Source organism: Notamacropus eugenii, chromosome 5 (genome assembly GCF_028372415.1).
Source record: "Notamacropus eugenii isolate mMacEug1 chromosome 5, mMacEug1.pri_v2, whole genome shotgun sequence".
Taxonomy (NCBI): Eukaryota; Metazoa; Chordata; class Mammalia; order Diprotodontia; family Macropodidae; genus Notamacropus; species Notamacropus eugenii.
Window position 1 is genome coordinate 92,064,982 of NC_092876.1, and position 24,275 is coordinate 92,089,256.

General features: G+C 36.9%; 1 protein-coding gene across 1 annotated transcript; it reads right to left on the reverse strand.

Annotated features, from left to right (window-relative positions):
- Positions 1–3,131: 3,131 nt before the first annotated feature.
- On the reverse strand, positions 3,132–4,092 carry LOC140508751 (olfactory receptor 51I2-like). The gene is given in 2 exon segments (XM_072616627.1): positions 3,132–3,278; positions 3,280–4,092. Coding segments are annotated over 2 exon segments (960 nt in total).
- Positions 4,093–24,275: the final 20,183 nt, after the last annotated feature.

Sequence of the window (24,275 nt, forward strand, 5' to 3'; positions counted from 1 at the left end):
ATGTTAGTCTAAGGGAAAAAAAAGCATGGCAGGGCAGGGGCAATGTTAGTCTTTGTGTGATAATCTCTCTCTGACCTTCCTTTTCATTCTTGGTATCTCTCTCTCTAACACCCCATATCTGAAATGTTCATTGGCACTAATTTCCTAGTTTCCTAGCTAATCTGCACCTCCATTTGTTTTATTAAATATAAAACTAATCAATAATTTCAGACACCATTTCTTTCCCTATAAAACAAAACCCTTACTCCTCATTGGTTCTGTGTTATCTCAGGAGTTGCAGCATGTTAGACTGCCCCAGAGGATGGGATGTTCCAATATGAGTCACTCTGTCACGGAGACAGAATTGGGGCTTTGCATTTAGCATTTAGATCTGGTTTATTGCACTAATGTTGGAAAGGGACCATATTTTCCCCTGGTGGAAGAGACAAGACTCCATCCTTATTTTATGGTGATTGGGATGGTATGATCAAGGCTAAATAGTAGCCTCTCTACTGAACGATCATTGAATGGTCTTCCTTCCCCATCTCTGGCCTGAAATTCCCATCTAGGCCAAGACCCTCCATATACTTTCCTATCTGGATCCTGATTACATTTTTGCCTTTGTCCTTATGCCCTTGGGAGCCATGTCATAGCCTTCCTGTAAATGTTAAAGCAAGAGACATCAGCACAGAACAGTTGATATAAACCATTTGCAAAGCCCCCTTTAACTCACTTCAAGGAGATTATAGAAACCTATTGGAGAAGAATAAGTAGAAAATAGTGATATTTGGGAGGTAGAAGAAGTAGTAGAACCTGAGTAAAACAGTAGAGGCTTCACCAGCAAATTAATCAAGGTTCCCTGGACTATAGGGCACTGTAGGTCCCAAAGTACTTTACTGAAGAACTACATGGGCTTAAACCCAAACAAGGTAATCTGAGGAATTCAGGAGGGGAACAGAGGGTCTGAACTAAAGACCAGAAGATCAAAGTCCTAGTTTCAGATCTCTCATTAAATTATTGAATGACTTTGGAGTGGTGACTTTCTCTCAATGGGCTTTGGTTCTCCTTTGTAAAACCATGAGACTTGTATAATGATTCCAAGATTCTTTCCAGCTCTGCCAGTCCATGTCACGGGCCATGGAATTGTGAAATGTCAGTCAGTCCATTTGTCAACAAATATTTCTTAAGCACTTATTACACGTAAAGCACTGAACTTGAGCTATGAAGAAAGAATAATTACAGAATAAGAGAGTCTGAACCTTTCTATCTGTCTTAAATGACTTATCCTATTCAAAATAGTAAGGAAAGCATAGAAAAAAGTTACAATCAAAGCTACAATCCCATAAGGTTTACAGGCTCTGCCTGTAAAGGTTAACTAACTGGTAGCCTGATGCCTCTTCTCTCTGTTGTTCATTTTGTGTACTAGTCTTGAATGGAGAGATCATCTGAGGCACATATGTTCCTTCTAATCCATCAACTGAAATCTGGACCTGTATTCTAGTCACATGGCCACAAGTACTCGATATCCAAAATCTTCCACCTTGATGCTGTCTTGTTACTTCAGGGTCACATAAAACAGCTAGGATGTAGGCAGCTGCCAGCTGTTATGACCTTTCCACGTTACTTATATAAAAGCAAGTAAGCTGTCAAAATAGAGAATCTATATGAAAGAAACCAATGTGCATGGATAAAAGTCAGCCTGGAATGTGAACAGTCAGTTTTCAGACAAAGAAATCAAAGCTATCTATAGTCATATGAAACAAATGCTCTAAATCACTATTGGTTAGAGCAATGCAAATTAAAACAACTTTACAGTACCACATCACACCTATCAGAGTGGCTAACAAAATAATATTGGCTAATTAAATAAAAAAGAAAATGATGGATTTTGAAAGGATGTAGACAAACTTAATGCACTATTGATGGAGCTATGATCTGATCCAATCATTCTGAAAAGCAATTTGGAAGTATTCCTAGAAGGCTATAAAACTGTGCATACCCTTTGATCCACTGATGCAACTTCTAGGTATGTATCCCAAAGACTTAAAAAAGGTGGTGAGGAAGGTCCTGTTTGTATAATAAGTATTTATGACAGTTCTATAGAATTTGAAGAATTTGAATTTGAATAAGAATTTGAAATTGAAGGGATGCCTATCAATTGGGGGAACGGATGAACTGGCTGTGATATGAAATTTTAATGGAATATTTTTGTGCTATAAGAAATGACAAGCAGGATGATTTCACAAAGACCTAGAAACACTTAGATGAACTAATGTAAAGTGAAATGAGCAGAATCAGGAGAACATTGTACTCAATAACAGCAATATTGTGTGATGAAGAACTGTGAATGACTTAGCTATTCTCAGCAATACAGTGATCCAAGAAAATCCCAAAGGACTAAATGATGAAGCATTCTATATGCCTCCAGAGAAAGTGCTGATATTGTCTGAATACAGACTGAAGCATGCTATTTTTCATTTTCTTTCATTCTTTTTCTTTTATTCGAGTCTTCTTATACAAAATAGCTAACAAAGAAATGTTTTACATGATTACACATGTATAATTTATATGACTGTTTACCATCTCAAGGCAGGGACAGGGGAGGAAGGGAGGCAGGGATAGAATTTGGAATTCAAAATATTTAAGAAATGTTTAAAATTGTTTTATTGGGGGAAATAAAATTATATATAATATGTTTGTGTGGGTGTATGTGTGTATTTAAAAAGTGAGTCTGAAAGTGAGGAAAAGGAAGATTTGCTTGAATAGTATAAAGAATCTTGGGGAAGATAAGAATGTAGAACAGTTGCCAAACTCATGGCTTGTGAGCTAGTGTCTGAGCTAGATTCAATTGCAAAGGGGAAATTATTAATTTTAAATATTTAAAATGAATATGAAAAATAAAATATAGATATTACTTTGTGTCTTCCTAATTCAATATAATGCCAACTAGATTCTTTTCTATTTGAATTTAACACCACTGCTGTAGCTACTTCTCTCACCAAAAGTAGATAGTCTCCTAGAATTGCTATTTTCTTTTTCCAGCTGATCTCTACTTGGTTAGAAGAAAGTTTGTGATGTCCCTATACCCTTTCAGCTATGACTCTCAGTCTATCACAGGGACTAGTATCTTGGAGATTGTTTCTCAACAGTACCTACCCCAGGAGAGAATGGATTCTCTTAGGGGCAAGTAGGCGTATGACCCCTCTACGGATCTGCTTGGTCTTTACACTGTAGATAATAGGATTGAGCACAGGGGGCACGAGAAGGTAGATGTGAGCCATAAGGATATGGACAAGGGGGGGATGCATGCTTTGCAAAACGGTGTACTATGGATAGGCCGATCATTGGCACATAGAGAATGAGAACAGCACAGATGTGAGAGGCACATGTGTTGAGGGCTTTGAGCCTTTCCTCCCGGGATGCAATGCTCAGCACAGAGCGGAGAATAAAGATATAGGACACAAAGATGCCCAGAGAGTCAAATCCCCATAACACAGTGATTAAAACCAACCCATAGATGACATTGAACTTGGTATCAGCACAAGCCAAGCGAATCATGTCCTGATGTAGGCAGTAGGAGTGAGAGAGGATATGGGAGCGGCAAAATGGGAAGAATGCAAGGCGAGACAAAAGTGGAATCATGCAGAATGCACTCCTGAGGAAAGCTGCTACTCCAATCTTGGCAATGCGTTGTGGGGTGAGGATGGTGGAATACCTCAAGGGGTTACAGATGGCTACATAACGGTCAAAGGCCATTGCTAGGAGCACTGCTGATTCTGTGAAGGAGAAAGTATGTATGAAGAACATCTGTATCACACAAGTATTGAATTCAATCTCCCTGGAGATGGACCACAACACTCGGAAGAGTGATGCAAGAGTAGGAAGGGACATGCCCATATCAGTGAGAGATAACATGGCCAAGAAATAGTACATGGGTTCATGGAGGCTTGGGTCAGTCCGGACTATATGAAGGATGGTACAATTGCCCACTATCCCAACCAGGTAGAGGATGCAGAAAGGGATGGAGATCCAGTGGTGTACCAATTCATAGCCAGGAATTCCAGTGAGGTAGAATATGGTGGATATGTCACTACTGACATTGAAGACCACCATTGTTCCTCTACATAGAGCCACAATCCCATCTCACACCCAATCCATCCTACAAGAAAATGAAAGAACAAGTATAGTAAGGGCTTCATTAAATATTGTATTACTGCATTATTTCCTTATTAATTATGTTGATAGTCATCTCTCATATTCTTGCTTTATCCTTCTCCATCATCTCCTATTATTCTGGAGATGACTGCCTAGTTCACTAATATGATCTATTTCATCCTTGTACAGACTCATCCATCAATCATCAACTCTATGATCTCATAAATATCATCAGAAGTTAAGTGAACACTTGAGTCCAAAAATTTAGTTTGAAAATAGAATTTGTATAGTACTTATGTAATCCTGAGCATCCACTTAACCACTCTGTGCCCCACTTTATTCACCTGGTTCTTATGAAAACTATAAATGATTTCCTTTTCCTGTTATAGAAAAATGAGGTGGGTGTTTGCTAGCACATATTAGGGGGATTCTGGATCCTAGACTGGGGAGATCTCTGAGTCTCTTTCATAAAGTGATGTCCTTAGTTGAGTGCAAGGATAATATTCTAATGGCCTACCCTGTCTCCTTTCCTCTATGATGTTATTTATGTCCAGAATCTTCTGATGAGATAGAATTGTATGATGAAGGGGAACTACAGTCAAAGGTCTACAAAGTTGCACTGAGGATTAAATGAAAATCATTTGCTCTCAATCTCTAGAGCTCCCTCCCAAAGTTGGGGATCCTTCTCTGCATAGGTGTCAGTCTTCCAGATGCACCTTAGAGAACCAGTCCCTTTCCACATTTCCAGCCCCATGATCCTTTCTATAAGCACCTGCTTCTCACTTCTTTCTCAGACTGCATTGTCTGTCTTCTTTTTGCTACATATCTTCAGTCTTATAAAGTGATTTGCAGAATTAAAGCAGTTGCAGAGAGAGGACCTACACTGTGCATGGGTTTCAATTTTCACATTCTCCCCCAAATCCCCACTATTCTTTTCTTAAAGTCTGAATCATACGCTGCCTTTGACATCATCCCCAATTTCTAGAGACAGAGAAGGAAACCTTACCACCAGTCCCTTCTGCCAAATTCTCTTCTCCCTTAGTTCAGATAAAACAAGATTAAAACTTTTCAAAAAGAATGTTTCCTGGGAAAGTTAAGAAAAACAAAAAGTCAAAAGAAGAGGTGACAGGACCCAGAATCTTGGTATTAATATGGTTAAATTGGAGTCTCTGTGTGTTTTGCTAATGTAACTTGCAACACAGTCCTATCCTCTTTCTGTACCAGTCTGAGAGCTCCCATTGTCTATGTTTCTGTTACCCACAGAGTTGATTTCCCTTTATTCCTCTTAGTTCTTCTACCTTATCTCTCATTTGTCTAAGCCCTGACCATGGAAGAGTTGGTACTCTGGATACAAAAACCTAGTAATAGACCCCAAAAGAAAAATGGACTTCTAAAAGGTCAATAGATCACTATATTGTTCTCAATTAAAACAAGAGAGGCCAATACACTAGACCTCCATTCAAACTTCTTCAACTGCTCTGTAAGTAATTGGTTTTCACTATAGTGTCCTGTATGAACATCAAGGCTTATTGTTCCAATTGTCATTCCCTAACAACCCTTTCCTTACTCTCTATTCCCTCTGTCCAGTTTTACTTTCCATGTCTGCCCTCCTCAGTCTATTCCTTGTGCCATCCCTATTGGAAAGGTTGTATATAGGCTTTGTTTTCTCACATTTCATATGCCAGACACCTCCCCCACTACGTTTATCACCCACCTTTCCAGATCCATTCTCCATTCCTCATCAGTTTAATATCCATTCCTATTCCCTTTCTGCTCTGTCTGTGTGTCCTTACAGTGAATCACAGAAATTAAAAGTGGAAAGGGTTCCAGACATCATTGAATCCAGCCCATCCCAAATGGAAGTCCTTTCTACAGTATCCCCACTCAGTGTCATTCCATTATCCCACTCTCTGATGGAACATTTGTAGGATTGTAGAAGGTAGAATCTTGGACCTGAAGTTATGAACTCATGAGTTCAAATCTAGTCTCAGACTCTTACCAACTGTAGGATCCTGGACAAGTCACAACCTCTGGTTGCCTCAGTTTTCTCATTTGTAAAATGGAGATAATAAAAACACCTATCTCTAAGTGTTGTTGTGAGAATCAAATGTAATAATATTTATAAAGATATATGTATATATATACCTATATAAAGATATGCTAACTGTTATTATATTTATTATAATAACAGCAATAACAATGATAATTATATCCTAGAATAGCCTGCTCCATTTATGGTTGGCTTGTATTGTTAGGCAATTTTTACTTATAATATGCCTAAATCTGCTGCTCTGCAGTTTACATTCATGATTACTATTTCTTCCTGCAAAGGCTAATTTCTCCTACAAGTGAGAGACCTTTGGATAACTAAAGACAGCCAGCATATCTCTCCCTCAATACTTTCCCCTCTGTGTTAAACTCTCTGATTCTTTTAACTCATTTTTGTACACTAAGTCTACAATCCACTCATCATCCTGACTGGCCTTTTCTGATATACTCTAATGTGTAATTCATTCTCAAGTTATGGTGTGAAAATAATGCCCCCAATTTGCACTGAGCAAGGTAAAATACAGAGGCCCTACAGAATTATCTTCATGGTTTTGTTCCCATTGCTCCCTTTATGTCCTCTAAGTATGGATGATACTATTGACTCCTTTAAAATCTCAATTTCAAATAAATTCAACAAATTACTACCTACTACATTTTTACATGCTTTAGTATGACCAAGATTTTACTTTTGCAAATGAATTTCTATCTCCTTATACTTCTCCCATTTTCTATTTGCACAGTTGATTTTTTAAGCTAAGTATCAGTCTATATATTTTCTCCAGTAAATGTAATCTTCTAAATTGTTCCATTGCTTTAGCCTTTCAAAGGTTAGTTTGAATCTCAGTTCTGTTAGGATTTGATCCAACATATAAGCTAATTCTCTTGGTTTTATATCATCTGAAATTTAATGTGCATGCATTTTATACCTTTACCCAAACCATTAATAAAAATGTTGAATAGTAAATTCCCTTGCCTCTTCTCTCCATCTTCTCTCCACGGTGCTTTCACATCTTTCTTCCTTTCTCACCTCTCAGGTTATTCACTTGGTATCAATAAGATGACTGTTCTGAGCCTAGCTAGGTACACCCTGAGCTGTGGGTTTGGCAAATATAGTTTCTTTCCTGGGAATCTTAAGGGAATATGAATTCATGATAGAATCCCATGTGCCCTATCCTAGAGGTGGGAGAACATTTTATATAAAGATTGGAAAAAAAACAATGGGGAAGTTTTATTTAGAAAAGAATCTATATAATTCAATACTCATTTCTATTTCTCTTTTAGAATACTTAATTAATATTAATCATATTGGACAAAAAGGACAATTAATTAAAAAAGTAATCGTATGCTCGGGTTATAAACATAAAAGTAAGATTCTTCCCTCATGAAGTTTACATGTTGTTAGGGAAAGCAATTCCATAAATAAATATATGTAAAACAGATGCAACATGCATGAAAGGTGATTTTGGGGGGAAGAGTAGCACTAACAGTGAAGGGATCAGGAAAGGTTTCATGTAGAAGGTGGAACTTAAACTAAGTCCTAGGAACTCTAATATTTGAATGCAAAGATGTAAATGCATTCTGTGTAAAGGCATGGAAATGGGAAAAGGAGTGCCGTATATGAAGAAGAGTAAGAAGGCCAGTTAGACTAGCCTGGAGGGAATGTGATAGGGAGCAGTGTTTACTAGAAATGTAAAATTGGTTGGTGTCAGATTTTGACAGTCTTTAAATACCAAACAGAAGAGTTTATATGTGATCCTGAAAGTAACAAAGTCATTGAAGTTTTCCTGAGAAAAGATTCAACATATAATTTGAGGAAAATAATTCTGGCAGCTCCGTGGAGGATAAACTAAAATATGGAGAGAGTTGAAGCACAGCATTCCAGAAGTAGGCATTCAGAATCGAGGGAAGAGGTGAGAAGAACATGAACTAGATGGTGACTGAGTGAAGAAAAGGGATCTCTATCCTCTAAAAGAGATCATAAATTTAGAAAAAAAAATAAGATCTGTCAATTGATTGGATATGTGGGGTGAATCGGAGTGAGAACACAAAGAAGACCTTTTTGATGTATGTTTCATATGCATGGTCCATATTTGTGGGATATTCTGAAGGAGAATAGCTACTCCAGCACATTATAATAGAATATCGTTTTGAGCCAGAAGGTACCTTAGAGATTATCAAGCACAATGCCCTAATTTTATAAATGATGAAATAAAGGTACAAAAAAAAAAAAAACAAACACAACTAAGTGGCTTATATGAGGTTACTGATGTATTAGCAAATAACAGCTGAGTTTTATCAGATCTTCTGATTCTGAATTCAATATTCTTTTTACTCTACAATGGTTTTGGAAATCAATTTTTAAAAAGCATATACTGAGTGCCTATATGATCAGCCCTACGCACTGTGACGGGAACAGAAAAAACCTCAAAGACAGTGGACAGAAGAGACAGGCATTAAACCTAGGTTTTTTGACTCTGACTTAATGGCTGGCTCTCCTTCCATTGCATATTACAGCCTTTTATTTCAAACCATTATATACAAGATCCCATTAGATAATGGTCAGAAGTGAAAGTGGGATAATGCAAATTTAATGTCCTATTTGAATGAATGAATATTTCATAAAGAAGAATTTGGAAATCATTATTTCCATAAATTACAGTTATAATTGGCTCAGACTTCCATTTTCCAAAGGAATTTGATCCAGATACAATCAGAAGCTAATGTAAACAAGAGAGAGATTGAGAAAGGACTGCACATTATATGCTAGTATGTGGTTATTAAGAAAAATTGGTCACAGGCAAGATAATAACCTTGTGCTGTGATTGAAGTTAGAAATCATTTCACTTTTGTGTCACAAAATTTATAAAATAAAGTTAAAATCAATGATTTTATCATGGCATCTCTAAAATCCAGGGCTATCACGATGTGAGAGGTTGAGAACCAAAACAGTACCAGTCAAATCACTGCAAAATTATCTTATGGAACTCAACAAAATAATTACTTAATTTATCAGGAAGGACAAAGCTTAAGAACCCATAAGGAAGTAATTAAAAAGGTGGGAAAGGAGAGGGCCTACCAATACTTGGTCTTGTCATATTAGGAAGCCAAAAACACCACAACTATTTTATATTTGATTAAAAAACTAGAAAAAAGTTAATAACTAAAGCAGATAAAAGCAGCAACAATTGATTAGGCTAGTTCAGAGTTTAATAAATGAAGAATACTAACTCCTGGCAAAAGGATACATTATGTCAGAAAACTTTTGGGAAACCTGTAAATAGACTGGCAGAAATTAGGCTTATATAAATAATTCATAGAGAAAACAAGGGGGCTAGGTGGCATAGTGGATAAAGCATTTAGGCTTAGAAAATCAAAGACTCATATTTATGAGTTCAAATTCAGCCTCAGACACTTACAAGCTGTGTGAGCCTGGTTGCCTCAGTTTCCTCATCTGCAAAATATTCTGGGGAAAGAAAAGATAAACCACTCTGGTGTGTTCACCAGGAAAATCTCAGATAGGGTCACGGAAAGTGCTTGGAAAAGAACTTAACAGCAAAATATGTCCTAACGTGAAAAGCTCCAAATAGACAATCAAAAATGGAAAAAAAAAGTCAGTCTGTTAATAAGCATTTATTAAGGTGGAGCCAAGATGGTGGAGTGAGAGCTCATACTCACCTAAGCTCTAAGACAAACTCCTTCAGATACCTCTTTAAAAAATCTGAACAAATTTTAGAGTGGCAGAATCCACTAGGAAACCATGTGGCAGATTTCCAGCCCAGGACAGTGTGGAACATTGATAGGAAGGATCTGTTACATGGGACTAGAGGAGTGCAGAAGGCACAGGCTGAACCATTGTGGACCTTGCCATAGCAAAGCTGAGCAGGAACCACTGGGCGGTGGGAAGCAGCAGCAACAGGATGGAGTCTCAAAAATATCAGCCCAGCAAGGGAGTTCAGTAGAAATGAGTGAGAGAGAAGTACAGAATTCCAGGTAACAGAAGAAACCACTCCTGAGACTATCAGCCTGCAGATTAAATGTCTGCAAGTTATCTACTTGAACTTCTAGGAGCCAAGATGGCAGAGTGATCTACAAATGTTCTCCCCTCCTCTTGTTGACCGTGAAAAACCCAGAGAATATTTCCCCAGGAAAAATCCTGGAATGGAGGGATCAGCTGAAGGGGTAAACAGTCTCTTAGCTGGAGAGGCTAGCAAAATCGCAAAGGGAGGTCCCTCTTGCTATTGCTGAAGGGGCCCAGTGCAGGATCAAAGGTATCCCGGACAGCTACACCTCAGTGAAATAGAAGGAGACCCTGAGCCCCAGGGGTGGAGCCCATAGGCTCAAAAAACAGGACCTCAGACTTGCCTTAGCACGGTCAAGACAATTGAACAGCCAACAGCTCAGAGGGGGGTTCACCAGGATTTGAGCCACCAGGGCTCCAGCTCAGTAGAGGATACCTTCCAGGCACCAGACCACCCCTCCCCCACACCTTGTGCAGTAAACTCCAGAGTAACTCTAGGGAAACTGAGAAAGACATCACCTGGCCTCTGCTCTGGCACATCAGCCAGCTCAGCACCAGGTAAGCTGCAGCATTTTACTTTCTAGCTGAAAGAACTAGAAAGCGCAATACACAAAGCCTCAAGTTCTAAGCACAAGAACCATGGGACAGAGCCCCTGTGCCCCAGAAGCAGAGATCCACTCTAAAAGCCAGGAAAAAGGTTATCATCACGAGCAAGAAGCAAAACAGAAAAGACCATAGAAACTTACTATAGGGACAATGATCAAAACACAAATACAGAAGAAATCAGCATTGAGCCTGTACTCCCATCTGAAACCTCAGAAGGGAATATGGACTGATCTCAAGCTCAAAGAGCATACTTGAAAGAGCTCAAGAAGGATTTTTTTAAAATTTAAATGTATTTAAGTTTTCAATATTCATTTCCACAAAATTTTGGGTTCCAAATTTTCTCCCCATTTCTCCCCTTCCCCCACCCAAAAATGTCGAGCATTCTAATTACCCCTATTACCAATCTGTCCTCCCTTCTAACATCCCTCCCTTCCCTTATCCTCATCTTCTCTTTTGTCCTGTAGGGCAAAATAATTTCTATACCCCATTACCTGTATTTCTTATTTCTTAGTTGCAAGAACAATACTCAACAGTTGTTCCTAAAACTTTGAGTTCCAACTTCTTTTCATCCCTCCCTCCCCACCTATTCCCTTTGGGAAGGCAAGCAATTCAATATAGGTCATATCTGTATAGTTTTGCAAATGACTTCCATAATAGTCATGCTGTGTAAGACTAACTATATTTCCCTCCATCCTATCCTGCTCCCCCTTGCGTCTATTCTCTCTTTTGATCCTATACCTCCCCAAGAGTGTTCACTTCTTATTGCTCCCTCCTCCCATTGTCCTTCCTTCCATCATCCCCCAATCCTGCTTATCCCCTTCTTCCCCACTTTCCTGCATTGTAAGGTAGGTTTTCATACCAAAATGTGTGTGTATTTTATTCCTTCCTTTAGCCGAATGTGATGAGAGCAAGCTTCATGTTTTTTTCTCTCACCTCCCCACTTTTTCCCTCCACTGAAAAGTCTTTTACTTGCCTCTTTTATGAGAGATAATTTCCCCATTCCATTTCTCCCTTTCTTCTCCCATTATATTTCTCTCTCATCCCTTAATTTCATTTTTAAGATATGATACCATCCTACTCAATTCACCCTGTGCTATCTCTCTCTCTCTCTCTCTCTCTCTCTCTCTCTCTGTGTGTGTGTGTGTGTGTGTGTGTGTGTGTAATCCCACCAACTACCCAGATACTGAAAAAAGTTTCAAGAGTTACAAATATTATCTTTCCATGTAGGATTGTAAACAGTTCAACTTTAGTAAGTCCCTTATGACTTCTCTTTCCTGTTTACTTTTTCATGCTTCTCTTGATTCTTGTGTTTGAAACTCAAATTTTCTTTTCAGCTCTGGTCTTTTCATCAAGAATGCTTGAAAGTACTCGATTTCATTGAAAGACCATTTTTTCCCCTAAAGTGTTATACTCAGTTTTGCTGGGTAGGTTATTCTTAGTTTTTATACTAGTTCCTTTGATTTCTTGAATATCAGATCCCAAGCCCTGCAATCCCTTAATATAGAAGCTGCTAGATCTTGTGTTACCCTGACTGTATTTTCACAATACTCACATTGTTTCTTTCTGGCTGCTTGCAATATTTTCTCCTTGACCTGAGAGCTCTAGAATTTGGCTACAATATTCCTAGGAGTTTTTTTTTGGGGGGGGGGATCTCTTTCAGGAGGCAATCAGTGTGTTCTTTCAAAATTTATTTTACTCTCTGGTTCTAGAATATCAGGGCAGTTTCCCTTCATAATTTCGTGAAAGATGATGTCTAGACTCTTTTTTTGATCATGACTTTCAGATAGTTAAAAATTTTAAAGGTTTTTTCTCCTCGATTTATTTTTCAGGTCAGTGTTTTTTCCAATGAGATATTTGATGTTGTCTCCTATTTTTTTCATTTCTTTGGTTTGGTTTGATAATTTCTTGATTTTTCATAGTCATTAGCTTCCATCTACTCCATTCTAATCTTTAAGGATTATTTTCTTCAGTGAGCATTTGGACCTCCTTTTTCATCTGGTAAATTCTGTTTTTTAAGGTATTCTATTCTTCATTGGCCTTTTGGATCTCTTTTGTCATTTGTTAGTCTATTTTTCTGAAGTGTTATTTTCTTCAGCATTTTGTGGGTGTCCTTTCACAAGGAGTTGACTCATTTTTCATAATTTTTCTTGCACCACTCTCATTCCTCTTCTCAATTTTTCCTCTACTTCTCTTACTTACTTTTCAAAATCCTTTTTTCAGCTCTTCCATGTCCTGAGGCCAATTCATATTTTTCCTGGGGACTTTGGATGGAGAAACTTTGTCTTTGTTGTTTTATGTTTGCATGCTTTGGTCTTCCTTGTAGCTAAAGTAAGATTCTATGGCCTGATTCTTTTTTGATTTTTGCTCATTTCCCAAGTCATTTACCTGACTTTTGAAGTATTTGTCAAGGTTAATCTCTGCTTCTATAGGGGGTGGGGTGTGCACTGTCAGCTGCTCGATGCTCCCAGAATCTGTGAGCCTAGAGCTCCAGAACCAGTTGCTGTCTCTGCCTCTGCTGCTATGGCTGCTGTGAGGTCCTCCCCCCACCTCCCCCTCTGCCACCCTAGGGCTGGGACTGGACAAATCCACTCTCCCACACTGTTCTTACTAGCTTTTTCCACTGACCTTCCAATTTGCCTTCATTTTTTTAGGTCCTGAAGTCTATAAACTTCCAGAGGTGAGTGTGATTCAGTCTCCCAAAGCCTGCTGATGTCCTGTCTGTTCTGGCACAGCAGATGCTAGACTGCACCTTGTGCCCCGTCCCCTGCATAGCGAGGTAGATGCTTCCCAGCAACCTTTCAGGCTATATCAGGTTGGATATATACTTTACTGTGTCATTCTGTGGGTTCTGCAGCACCATAATTTGTTTAGAACCATTTTTAGAGGTATTTGGCTGGGCTTGATGGCAGTGAAAGAGAAAATGTGTGCTATTACTCCACCATCTTGGATGTGCCCCATATTATGATATTTAAAAGGGATATACATAGTTAGAGGGAGTGGGTATAAATTTAATGATGTGAGGATAAAAAAATGTAACTTAAAGGCGTGAAGGGATTGTAATGGGAGATGTGAAAAGGAGGAGTCAGAAAAAGGTAAATTATATCACAAGAAAAGGCACAAAAACATACTACAGAAGAGGGAAAGAGGGGAGGGAAATGAGTACTGTTTGAGATTTACTCTCATCTGATTTGGTTCAAGGAGGAAACAACAAAATCAGTTAAGTATAGAAATCTAACTAGCTCAATAGGCAATAAGAGGGAAAGGGGAAATAAAAGGGAGGAAAGTCTAAAAGGGAGGAAAGAAGTAGTAAGGGAAAAGGGGAAACAAAGAGAAGGGGGCTGACAGAAGGGAGGGAAGACTGAGGGCAGTGGAGGTGAAGGGAAAGGGGAGAAGTAAAAGCATAAATGGGAGGAAACAGGATGGAGGGAAAGATATAGTCATTATAACTGTGGATACGAATGGGATCAACTCACCCATAAAATGGTAGTGGATAGCAGAATGAATTAAAAATCATAATCCGACAATATGTTGTTTAGAAGAAATACATTTGAAAAAATGGAATACACACAGGGTAAAGGTAAAAGGTTGGAGGAGAATATATTATGATTCAGCTGATATAAAAAAAGCAGGTGTAGCAATCCTAATCTCAGACAAAGTAAAAAGAGAAATAGACATAATCAAAAGAAATAAGGAAGGGATGTATATCCTGCTAAAAGGCACCATAGACAATAAAGCAATGTCATTACTAAACATATATGCACCAAGTGTTATAGCATACACATTCTTAGAGGAGAAGTTGCAGGAGCTACAGAAAGAAATAGAATGCAAAACTATACTAGTTTGGGACCTCAACCGCTCCTCTCTGAACTTGATAAATACAACCTCAAAATGAACCAGAAAGAAGTGAAGGAGGTGAATAAAACTCTGGACAAGGTAGATATCATAGATCTTTGGAGAAAACTGGATGGAGATAGACAGAAATATACCTTTTTCTCAGCAGTACATGGCACATATATAAAAACTGACCATGTTCTAGGGCATAAAAATCTTACAGTCCAGTGCAGAAAGGCAGAGATAGCTGATGAGTCCTTCTCAGATCATAATGTAATAAACATTCTATGTAATAATAAGCCATGGCAAGATATATCAAAAATTAATTAGAATCTAAATAATCTTACCCGAAAGAAAGAGTGGGTTTAACAACAAATTATGGAAACAATCAATAACTTCACTTAAGAGAATGATAATGAGACAACCTACCAAAATTTATGGGATGCTTCAAAAGCAGATATTAGGGTAAGTTTTATGTCATTGATTACCTAAATGTATAAAAGACAGATAGAGGAGATCAATGAGTTGGGCCTGCAGCTGAAAAAGCTAGAAAAAAAAAAAAACAAATAGAAAACTCCCAAGTAAATATCAATTTAGAAATACTGAAAACCAAAGGAGAGATTAATAAAATTGAAATTAAGAAAACTATTGAACTAATAAATGAAACTAAGAGTTTGTTTTATGAAAAAACCCATAAAACCGATAAACTTTTGATCAATCTGGTTTACAAAAAGAAAAAGAAAACCAGATTACCAATATGAACTATGGAAAGGATGAACTCACCTCCAACAAGGAGGAAATTAAAACAATAATTAGAAATTACTTTGCCCAACTGTGTGCTCATAAATTCGACAACATAAATGAGATAGATTATTGTTTTTAAAAATATAAATTGCACATATTAACAGAAGAGGAAGGTGAATACTCACATAACCCCATCTCAGAAAAAGAAAATGAATAAGCCATCAATGAACTCCCTAGAAAAATATCTCCAGGGTCCAATGGATTTACAAGAGAATTCTATCAAACATTTAAAGACCAGTCAATTCCAATACTACATACACTATTTGGGAAAATTGGTGAAGAAGGAGTACTACCAAATTCTTTTTACTATACAAATATGTTTCTGATACCTAAACCAGGAAGAGCCAAAGCAGAGAAAGAAAATTACAGACCAATTTCTCTAATGAATACAGATGCAAAATTTTAATAAGATATTAGCAAAAAATACATCAAAATTTTATGAGAATAAGATGATTATGATGAGGTAGGATTTATACCAGGAAAGCAGGGCTGTTTCAATATTAGGAAAACTATTAGCATTATTGATAACATCAACAACAAAAATTACAAAAAACATATGATTATCTCAACAGATGCAGAAAAAGCTTTTAACAAAATACAGTACCAATTCCGATTGAAAACCCTGGAATAAGCATAGGGAAATGGAACTTTCCAGAAAAATTAAGGTGTATCGATGTAAAACCATTGGCAAGCATTATATGCAAAGGAGCTAAACTAGATTCATTTCCAGTAAGATCAAGGGTGGAACAAGGATGTCCATTATCACCAATGTTATTCAATATAGTACTAGAAATTTTAGCTCTATCAATAAGAGAAGAAAAAGTAATTGAAGGAATTAGAATAGGCAACGAAGAAACTAAGTTATCACTCTTTTCAAATGATATGATGATATACTTAGAAAATCCTAGAGAATCAAGTAAAACACTACTTGAAATAATAAGCAACTTAGGCAAAGCTGTAGGTCACAAAATAAACCCACAAAACTCATCTACATTTCAAAATAATACTTACAAAGCCCAAGAGCAAGACATAGAAAGAGAAATTCCAGTTAAAACTACACCAGATAGTATAAAATATCTGTGACTCTACCTGCTAAAACAAACTCAGGGACTATATGAACACAATTACAAAAAACTTTTCACACAAATAAAGTCAGATCTAAGTATGCCAGGCCTAGAGGCCTGTGTGGGCTACCCGAGTCTTCTTACCTCACCTCCGAGGTCTTCGGTTGGCCAAAACCGGATGCTCATATGAGAGAAAGGACGTTCCAGAGTCGAACAAGGGTTGAGCTTTATTTCAGGGTCTCGGTTACAAGTGCAGGGGGGTCTTCCTTAGGAGGAAGAGGGGGAGATTTCCTAAGGAGGCTAAGATCTTAAGGGATTGGAAGTAGAAGTACAAGCGGGGAGAGAGGGGGAGGGGAGAGAGGAAAGAAGAGAAGCGGAGCCTACTGTCCTCTTGGCTCCTCATGTGCTAAGAGAGCTTTCAGGCTTCCTCAATCCTACTTAACCTTCAGCCACACAGTTTGCATCTCAATACCGTGCTGTTAGATAACAATAGTGTGCCCAGATCCGGGACGATCTCGAGGGCAGGGAGACTCCACCCATCACGTATCTCCCGGGGAGAGGCGGAAATACCCGAGCTAGCCGAGCTAGCTCAGTCTGACCTTCTCGAATCCCCGCTGTTCATGGAGGGCCTCGTAAGACTCTAAGATTTAGAAGTCCCACTTATACCCGCCCGAGACCATCCACACGGATTTGAACTTCCAATCCCAACATAAGTAAATGAAAAAACATCAGTTGCTCATGGGTAGACTGAGCTAATATAATAAAAATGACAATTCTAGCTAAATTAATTTGCTTATTCAGTGTCATACCATTCAAACTACCAAATAATTATTTTCTAGAGCTGAAAAAAATAACATCAAAAGTCATGTGGAAGAACAAAAAGTACAGAATATCAAGAGAACTAATGTAAAGGAATGCTAGGGAAGGTGGCCTAGCCCTACCAGATCTCAAATTGTATTTTAAAGCACCAATCATCAAAACCACTTAATACTGGCTAAGAAATAAAAGGGTAGACCAGTGGTATAGGTTAGGTACTCAAGATACAGTGGCTAATGAATATAGTAATCTACTATTTGATAAACTCACGGACCCCAACTTCTGGGATAACAACTCACTGTTTGTCAAAAACTGATGAGAAAACTGGATAACAGTGTGGCAGAAACTGGGCATAGACCAATGTCTGACACTGTACACAAGAATAAAGTCCAAATGGATATATGATCGAGTTATAACAACTAATACTATAAACTAATTAGGGGAGCAAGGAATAATGTATTTGTCAGACTCATGGAGAATCAAGAGAATTCTGGCAAAACAAGAGATAGAGAATATTATGAAGTACAAAATGGATAGTTTGGATTACATTAAATTGAAAAGTTTTTGCAGAAATATACCCAATGCTACCAAGATAAGGAGGGAAGCAGAAATCAGGGAAAAATTTTTGCAATTAGTGTCTGTGATTAAGACCTCATTTCTAAAATATATAGAGAACTAAGTCAAATGTACAAGAATATAAATCATTCCCCATTTGATAAATGGTCAAAGGATATGATCAGGGACTTTTCAGAGGAAGAAATTAAAGCTGTCTATAGTCATATGAAATAATGCTTTAAATCACTATTGATTAGAGAGATGCAAATCAAAACAACTTTGAGGTACCACATCAAACCTGTCAGAGGGGCTAACAGGACAAAACAAGAAGATGATAAAGGTTGGAGAAGATGTGAGAGAGTTTGAACACTAATTCATTGTTGGTGGAGCTGTGAGTTCATCCAACCATTCTGAAGAGCAATTTGAAACTATGCCCCAAGGGCTACAAAAATGTTCATAGCCTTTGATTCAACAATATCACTTCTAGGACTGTATTTCAAAGAGATCATAAAAATGGGAAAGAGACACATGTGCACAAAAATGTTTATAGCAGCTCTCTTTGTGGTGGCCAAGAACTGGAAATTGAAGGGATGCCCATCAATTGGGGAATGACTGAACAAGGTATAGTATATGAATGTAATAGAATACTACTGTGCTATAAGATATGATGAACAGGAAGACTTCAGAGAGGCCTGGATGGTCTTATATGATATGATGCTTGGTGAAAGAAGGAGAAACATGAGATCATTGTACACAATAAGACCCACAGTGTGTGAGGAAGTTTTCTGGTAGACCTAGCCTTCACAGCAATGCAGGGACATAAAACATTCTCAAAGGCAAAATGGCATCCACATCCAGAGAAAGTACTATGGAATTGGAAAGCAAAATGGAGCAGAATATTTTCTCTTGTGTTATATTTTGTTTTGTTTGCATTTTTCTCATGGTTTCTCCCATTTATTTTAATTTTCTATGCAGTGTGCCTAATGTGAAAATGTGTATAATAAGAATGTATGTGTAGACTCCACACAGGATTGCAATTATCTCATGGAGGTAAGTGGGAGGGAGGGGGAGAAAATCTGGGACTTATGGAAGTGATATTGGAAAACTGAAAATAAATAAATTAATTTGAAAAAATAATTTACTATGTTCTGGGCATTGTAGAAAGGGCTTGCTATGAGTGAGGGCTGTGAGTGGTCAGTTGAGCCAAATAAGTCATTAAGGTTTTCAGAAAGCCTGAGGGAGCTTTCTGTTTTTAGGCTAAGGAGGGATATAGGTCTTAGAAAACAGCTCATTTTCTTGAGGTCAAGTCTAACCTCAGACTCTTACATATGATCCAGAACAAGATACTTAACTCTGGTTCCTTCAGTTACTCATCTGTAAAATGAGTTGTAGAAGGGAATGGGAACTTTCAAATGGTACTTTCAACACAGTTACTTAATGACTTAGATTCATAAATTGGAAGGCGGGATTTGAGACCAGCAGAGCAGAAAACAGGTTTTTAACTCATTAATCTTAAGAATGTCACCTTTCCCTTTAAATCTCCCCTCCTCTAAACATTCTTAATTCTATTGAGGACACGAAGAACCTTTATGTTAAAAGCACATTTATAACTTCAGAATCTAAAATAGCAGCATGATGACAGAATACTTTCAGTACTTTCAACATAGGTACTTTAGTGACTTAGGTTCATAAATTGGAAGGGAGGATTTGAGACCAGCAGAGCAGAAAACAGGTTTTTAATTCATTAGGCTTAAGAATAGGAGAAATCCTTGAAGCCTGTAGGCAGATCATAGGTAGTGTCTACAAACAGAGCAGAAGTACAAAGCAAGGTCATTTGTTTTGGTTTTGTTTCCTTTTCCAGAAATCAGGTCATCTACAAAAGACCAGGCTGTAGGCAAACCGGAAGTCAGAAACTAGATAAACAGAAATAAACAAGAAACTCATGAATACTGGAGTTCAGAACTAGCACTGGGTGCAACTCCCAGTACATAGTAGCTGAATCATATCCTAATGGCAATGTTGAAGGATTTGGAACTAGGCCATATGAGTATTAATTGGAGGATGTAGAGATGTTTAACTTTGAGAAGAGAAGAATAATCAGGGATACAATATCTGGCTTCAAAGATTTGAAAGGTTTCATGTAGAGGAAGAAGAAGCAGGTTTGCCATGTGTAGCCTATTAAAGAAAGAACTAGAATCAAAGTTTTCAGGTTATACATATGTACATTTGACCACACGTAAGTATGAAATTCCTAAGGCTTAAATTTGTCCAAAAGTCGAAGTAGCTGCTTTGATGATTAGTGAGTCCTCCCATAACTTCAAGTTATCAAACAGCATGGATAATTACTTGTCAAGAATTCTGTAGTTGTAGTTTGTGCTTTGTCATAATATTCTTTAAAGAATAGTTATGAGCTCACTTTCTTCACTTAGAGGTTCTAAATGGCTCTTCATTGTCCATGAGATCAAGTCCAAATTCCTTGGCTTTTTATTCAAGGTCATAAATACTGTGGTTCCAATTCACTTTCTACTTTATTTCAAATTATTCCATCTAGAAAAGTCTACATGCAAGTCAAAATAGACTATTTGTACTATGTTTCATGTATAGCATGTATTTGGTAAATATTAAAGATGCAGTTTTCTATAGGAGTCAAAATATAACTTTTAATAATAACATTTTTATTTTTTTCTCAATTACATTTAAAACAATTTTAAGATTCCTTTTTTCTCTAATTTTTGAGTTCCAAATTCCCTCTCACTGTTATTTACCTCAACCCTCCTTAAAAAGGTAATCACTTTGATACAAATTATACAGTTGCAGTCATGAAAGGGGCATTTCGATATTACCAATGCTGCAAAAGAGAACAAACACCAAAAAATTAGAGAAAAATAAAGAAAAAATTATGCTTCATTCTTTACTTGGACTCCTTCAGTTGGCTCTTTGCTGTCAAGTAAGAGTCAAACTCCTTTGCTGTATCTCAAATTACTATTCCACGTGTATTTCATTCTCCAGGCAAACTAAATGAGTCTCTGTTTTCACAAATTTTCAGAGCCATTTCTCTGTGCCTTTGCTTTATTAAACTGTGTATGCCAGAAATTCTGTGGAACTTGACATAATTCTTTGTTTTGCATGTATCTAATATATTTTTCACATTATTGCAAAACACAGTTATTCACGCATCTCTCTCTCCTCCACCACCTCAAATAGAATGCGGACACTTTTCAAACAGGGAGTCTATCCCTTGCAAAATTTCTCATCTTATCAAGCACCTGGCAAGTGGTTGATAAATGTTGATTGAAATTAACTGATTTGAAGCACAAAATATGAAGTGCATTTTTGTAACAAGATCAGACTACGAACTACTTTCTCCAATGAACTGAAATCCTGTTTCTCTTTTCTTTCTGCCCTCCTGCTCCATAATGTTGTCTCCACTGAACACACTCTGCTGCCATCTGTCAGTCTTCATCTACCACGTGACCTCTTCTTCCATGGTGGAAGTTCTTGGAGCTCATATTCCCCAGGATTATTTCAGTTATCATGTCATGTAAAACCCTAAGCAGCTAAGCTGAGGATTTAAATTTGCCTTTCGGAGTCCAACTCCTTACCACTGGTAGAATTCTTTCAGCATATACTCATTATATACTCATTATATTTGTAGCTAGAAAATTTACTTTTACTCTAATTATGCCTCTGTTTGATAGCCTAGATCCCTGAAAGGCATTTCTGAAGTGCCACTTTGAAAAAAGAACTTGTGGAATTGCACTGAGAAAATCACATTCAACCCTCATAATTATTCTAGATACGCAAATAACTTTGGAAACATGACTATAATAATAATAGCTGGCAGTTATGTTAATAGTAAATTGGCATTTATTAAGCACTTGCTAAGAGTAAAACACTATAATAAGTACTATATCCAAGATGAGGAATTATGAGGGGACTGCACTAAGCCTCCTCTTCATATGATGGAGGGTCATGGAGGATCTCTATGATGTTAACCTTTAATACTTTTCAATCAAAAGAAAGGAGGACCTGAAGGGCTAGGTGACATTCATTTCAGAATTAATGTCATTTCAAAGTTTGATGAGTTTCTGGTTATCATAAAATATAGGAGAGCAGATGGTAGGAAAGATGTCATATAAGCCATATTATCCCCATTTTACAGATGAGAAAACTGAGGTTCACACATAACTAATAAGTGTTTGAGGATGGACTTGAACTCAGAACACCTGAGTTCCAATCCTATGCCACCAAATGACTGCATTCCTTTTCTTTTCTAATAAATAAATCACTGTACTATGGAGTTTCAAACTTTTGTCTTTCTTTCCAGCAGTCAAATCTTTTTATTCTCTACTTATTAAAATTATATTAAAATTTAAATTACCTGACTCACAGATTCCTGTTTTCCAAAAAACAGTGTAGGTCTACATGAAATGTCATCAATAGATTTACCATGGAAATATAGCTCTTTCAGTCACAGTATTTCTTGAAGACCAAACAGTAAATCAGTGCCTAGATATTATGTGCACAGATGGACAGAGGAATTAATCACGATTACATAACAGATTATTGGGGCAAAACATTTTTATAAGTTGCCCTTCTTGTCTTCTCTTCCTGGCTTCCTTCAGATTTTAATCAACACCCCATCATTTTGCAATAGGTAGGCCTTTCCCAGTTAACCTTAAAGCTGATATCTTCCGATTTTCATTTAGCTTCTATTTATACTGTATAATACTTGGTTGTACATAGTTGTTTTCATGTTATCTCCCCATTTAAACTGTAAGCTCCTTTAGCACAGGGGAAATTTTGACTTTTTTTGAATCCACAGTTTATTAAGACACATGAAACAAAGTAGACACAATCAATTTTTATTGACCTGAGAGTTTAAACTGTTCATAAGACTATGAGCTTCCCATTTCTGAAGGTATTCAAGTAGAAGCTGTTTGATCACCTACTTGGAACAGGATGATTCCTTCAGGTTCTTTTAAACTTTCAATTCAACTCAGATTATCAAACACTGATATAATGGCCACTATGTGCGTGGCAGGGAGTCAAAAATAGACATAAAAAGATGTTTAATTATCTTCCAGTTCTAATCATTTGTCAACTTTTATAAATACTGTTTTCACAATATCTTGCTTGGACTATTGCAAACATCTCCTAATTAGTGTAACTATTTGTATTCTTTCCCTAATCTACTCTATGCCACACAATGACTTACACAACAATATTCTTGACCAACCATGACTCCCCTTCTAAAGAAGTTCCAATGGTTATCTATGGAATATAGGTAAAAGCAAAAACAGAAAACAAAAACAAATCAAATCAAACAAAAAATAAAAAAAAAACATCATTTAAATTTCTTCAATATCAGGTTCTATCTTTTCATATCCATCTTATTTTATATTATTATCCTTTATATAATTTACATTTCATCAAAACTGTTTTATTTTCTGCCCCTCACACCTGACATTCAATCTTCCATCTTTCATCTTTCTGTCTTTCAATAGAGAGTCTCCCATGTCAAGAATGAACTGTCTCCTCAAACTGGAATAATATAAGTATCCCTAGATTCCTTGAAAACTCAGTTCAAGCATTTTCTCCTTACCTGATTTCTTACCTGAATGTCTTACCTGAATCTTCTGTTGCTTGGCTGACTTTAATCTCTATCTACTTTCTCTTGATAGAAATCAGGAACTATATTTCTGCTCTTCTGAAAGAGACTATGCATAATGTTTCATTTCCTTTTGAAGGAATGGAATCTTGGGCAGTTAGTTTAATCAGCACCTTAATGAATTTCTGATGAGTTACAGTTAAGGAATTAGAATAGGTAATGAGTAAATAAAACTATAAGTCTGGGCAGATGATAAGATGAAATTAGAGAATCAACTAAAAAACTACTCAAAATAATTAACAACTTTAGCAAAGTTGCAGTATATATAATAAATCCCTATATATCATTGGCATTTCTATATATTATCATCAAAGCCCCTTAGTATGAGACAGAAAAGAAATCTGTAGACAATATAAAACACTTGGGAGTCCACATGCCAAGACAAGCCCAGGAACTATATGAACACAATTACAAAACACTTTTCATGCAAATAAGTTAGATATAAACAATTGGAAAAATACAAATTTCTCATAAATAATCCAGGCTAATATAATAAAAATGACAATTCTACCTAAATTTATTTGCTTTCTGCCATATCAATGAAATTATCAAATTATTTTTTAGAACTAGAAAAATTGTAATATAATTCATCTAGAAGAACAAAAGTTCAAGAATAGCAAGGGAATTAATGAAAAAAATGCAAAGGAAGATAGCCTAGCCATACTAGATCTAAAACTGTACTATATATCAGCAATCATGAAAACAGTTTAGCACTGGCTAAGAAATA